General features: G+C 42.6%; 1 protein-coding gene across 1 annotated transcript in view; it reads left to right on the top strand.

Annotated features, from left to right (window-relative positions):
* Positions 1–2431: 2431 nt before the first annotated feature.
* Positions 2432–3280, top strand: part of six7 (SIX homeobox 7) — a 3486-nt gene continuing 2637 nt past the window's right edge. The window contains exon 1 of the mRNA XM_005751982.1: positions 2432–3086. Coding sequence (XP_005752039.1) covers positions 2679–3086 — 408 coding nt within the window. The 5' untranslated portion in view covers positions 2432–2678. The remainder of the gene's footprint in view (positions 3087–3280) is intronic.

The raw sequence follows: 3280 nt of genomic DNA, 5'->3' as shown, positions 1-3280 counted from the left end.
AATTGGTGTGTGATTAATGAGATACCTCATTTGCACATTTTAACAACTTGCCTTTAGAAAAATAACTTTTATAATGTAGTAACAAGCTGGAGAAACTTCATGGTGATATCTGTTACTTTAAAGAATCAGTTTTCCAATTAAAAATGTATGACGCTTCATCCTGCATTTACATTTTTGCTCTGGACAAGTTTGGAAAAAGATGTAATTTTTAGATACATAACAGATATATAATGCCACTTTTGAATTCTGAATTTTTCTTTTTTTTTCTTTAACAAGGGAATAAACATCAGAATAGGGAGAAACATGTAGGGGAAAACATAATTGGATAATCCAAAATGTCCAAAATGTTTTAGAAATTACATCTTTGACCCGTGTTGTGACTTTTGACCACCTGGCTCATAACTGTCTGTAGTTGTGCTTCAGTTCTAAAGTCAGGAATTATTGTTTGTCTTTTACCATATCCAGTCTCCATCCTCGGCGGATCAGATTTTATCCTTTTCCCTGTAAGAGCTGTTTTTCATGCAATAGTCAAAATTTTGAAGAGGTAGATATCCTCTCTTCTAATCATTCCACTGCTGATCCCAGAAAATCTGCAGAGGTTCCACAATCTAATGAGATCTCATAGATGATGATTGCTGTGTCTTACACGTGGAGTGCTAATCAGTACTCAGTTTTTTCCCTCTTACCTCACTTGAAGTTTTAAACACAACATTTCTGAATACTTGTAATATCAAAATATAACTCGTTATGTAAGTAAACAACTGAGGAAAGAAAAAAGTTTTACTTTGTTTTCCTTAATTTATTTGACCAGTTGCTGGTTGCAGGTTAGTGGGTTAAAATCATTACTTAAGTACCTTATCAAGGCAAAATAATCATTTTTAAAAAGATATAAAACGTTTGCTCTTTTGCAGCCGTGGGTCCTGAATATGCAAGCTTTGAATCCAAAACTGTTGGCACAGAGTTTTGGAAATAAAAACAGAACGCAATACCTTACAAATGTCATAAAACAACATTTTATTTGCAATAGAACACTGGGAACATCAATAACAAATGTTTAAACTGAGAAATTTACCTTTTTAAAATAAAAAAAATTACATTTTACAGTGTCCCAACTTTTTGACAATTGCAGTTGTGAATTGTGGAAAAAATATTCAACCTTTGTGAGTAAAGGCTTTAAACTTAGTTTTTGTTTGTTTTTTTGTTTTGTGAAAAAGGTGTTCAATTTTCAAGTTAATCTCATGGTTGTGCACTTTGTGTGCACATTTGATGTGCACACAAAGGTAATTATGTGTCAGCCTGACAGTCTGTGTTTCACATGAACACAAGGTTAAGACTCCAGATGTTCATAGCTCAGCCTTTGATGTCTGCTGGGCTCATATCTCTATTCTAGACAGAGTTCGAGACAAAAATTTAAGCTCCTTCTACTTATTTTAAAGCAGATGATCCTTCACCTGACTGCAACCTTTATGCAAAGTTAAATTCACTCTAGGGAGTAATCGGTGTCTGTCTGCGGAGGAACTTTTTGCAGACCCTAACTCCACATCTATATAACAGCCTAACTTTTTCCTCAATGTTGTGCTTTGTGCAGATAAAGTTTATGTTTGCATTGCAGCTGACAGATGCTTTCAGGGTCCTTAACCTGATTAATAACAGAATTGCCCTCAGACTGATTAATGAGCTGCTGAGATCAGAAGGATTGAACCGGGCAGCGGATCATTAATTCCATGTCCTGGAGTCACTCTGCTGCACGTCGATGTCCAGGGGCGTTTTCATTATGTCTCGGCCTGACGAGAGGTCGCAGAGGATAGCCGATGTGCAACCATGTCTGCTTTAATTACAGGGGTATTAGCTGGTGGGGAGATCCCTACAGCTTTGTGTCCGACATTCCCTCTGGGCCAAATGTCCAGGCAAATGTGACTTTTTTTTTTTATATCAAGGGACATCCGGGTTTCATTGTGGCATCCAAGTGTGTGGCAGAAATACTGTCAGATATCAGACTATCACTGGTGACATAAAGGCAGAACAGCTTTAACAGAAAACCTCCCAAATTTTTTTTATTTATTTTGCATTTTTTGAGCCTTGATTGGCCTCCTCTTCAGACACTGAGCCATTTTGTGGCCTGCACCCTTTCTTGCCCAGGTTTCCTCCAGCCCATCATCCAGCAGGGCTCCAACTCCACTGGTCCATCTCCACCGATTAACCAACCTAACCTCACTTGTTTGCTCACTGCAGTCATTCTGGCAGTCAATGTATCCTCAGGCTAAGCCAAACAAGCTGATCAGCCAGCCACCTCTGTACACAGTACCCCCCACTAAGAGGCTAATGGCCGGGATGTATAATCCTTCTCAAAACAACCACAGAGATGCTAATTGTATCCCGCTATAAATACTGGCCGACTCCTTGTCCTCTTTCTTCATTTACCTATGCTCGTCTAAACCTGGAACAGCCTACGCCCTTCACACCGGCTTCCCCGAAGCAATTTGCACAGATACCAGGAAAAACTCCGTTACATAAGACAGGCTCTAGATAATTGAGACAAGTGTCAATAAACCTGCAGCATCTGAAAAAAGGAGAGCGACAGAGAAGGCGCGGGGCTTTACGCACGGATACAGCATTTCATGCGTCTTTTGGCCACTTCTTCACTTCTTCTCTGAGCTGCTGCGAAGCAACAGGTCGAGATGTTCCCCCTGCCGATGTTCACACCGGACCAGGTAGCTCGGGTGTGCGAGAACCTGGAGGAGACCGGGGATATCGAGCGCCTCGGTCGGTTCCTCTGGTCCCTGCCAGCCGCCGTCCCTGGTTCCGCCGGGGAAGCGCTCAACCGACACGAGTCCATAATGCGAGCCAGAGCGCTGGTCGCGTTTCATGGAGGGAACTTCGAGGCTCTTTACCAAATCCTGCAGAGTCACCGTTTCACGCGCGAGTCTCACGCCAAGCTGCAAGACCTGTGGCTGGACGCGCATTACCGAGAGGCAGAGAGGCTCCGTGGGAGACCCCTGGGCCCGGTGGAGAAGTACCGCATCCGCAAGAAGTTCCCGCTGCCCCGCACCATCTGGGACGGCGAGCAGAAGACGCACTGCTTCAAGGTAGGGTTGTGGTTTCACTCTCGTGGCTTTTGGTGACAGAGGGAAAACACGGACTCTGCAGTGCCATCAGAGGCTGCTACAACAAGCATAAACATTTCCGCAAACTACACATTAACTAATAAATCAGGGCTTTTTAACATGACTGTTGTATTCGTGCTGGCTGGTCTTTGAGCTGTTAAAATGATGACGGTCAG

The sequence above is a fragment of the Pundamilia nyererei genome, unplaced genomic scaffold (assembly GCF_000239375.1).
Source record: "Pundamilia nyererei isolate P.nyererei 1_Seehausen unplaced genomic scaffold, PunNye1.0 scaffold00336, whole genome shotgun sequence".
Classification (NCBI taxonomy): Eukaryota; Metazoa; Chordata; class Actinopteri; order Cichliformes; family Cichlidae; genus Pundamilia; species Pundamilia nyererei.
This window is presented reverse-complemented; position numbering and strand designations above follow the sequence as displayed.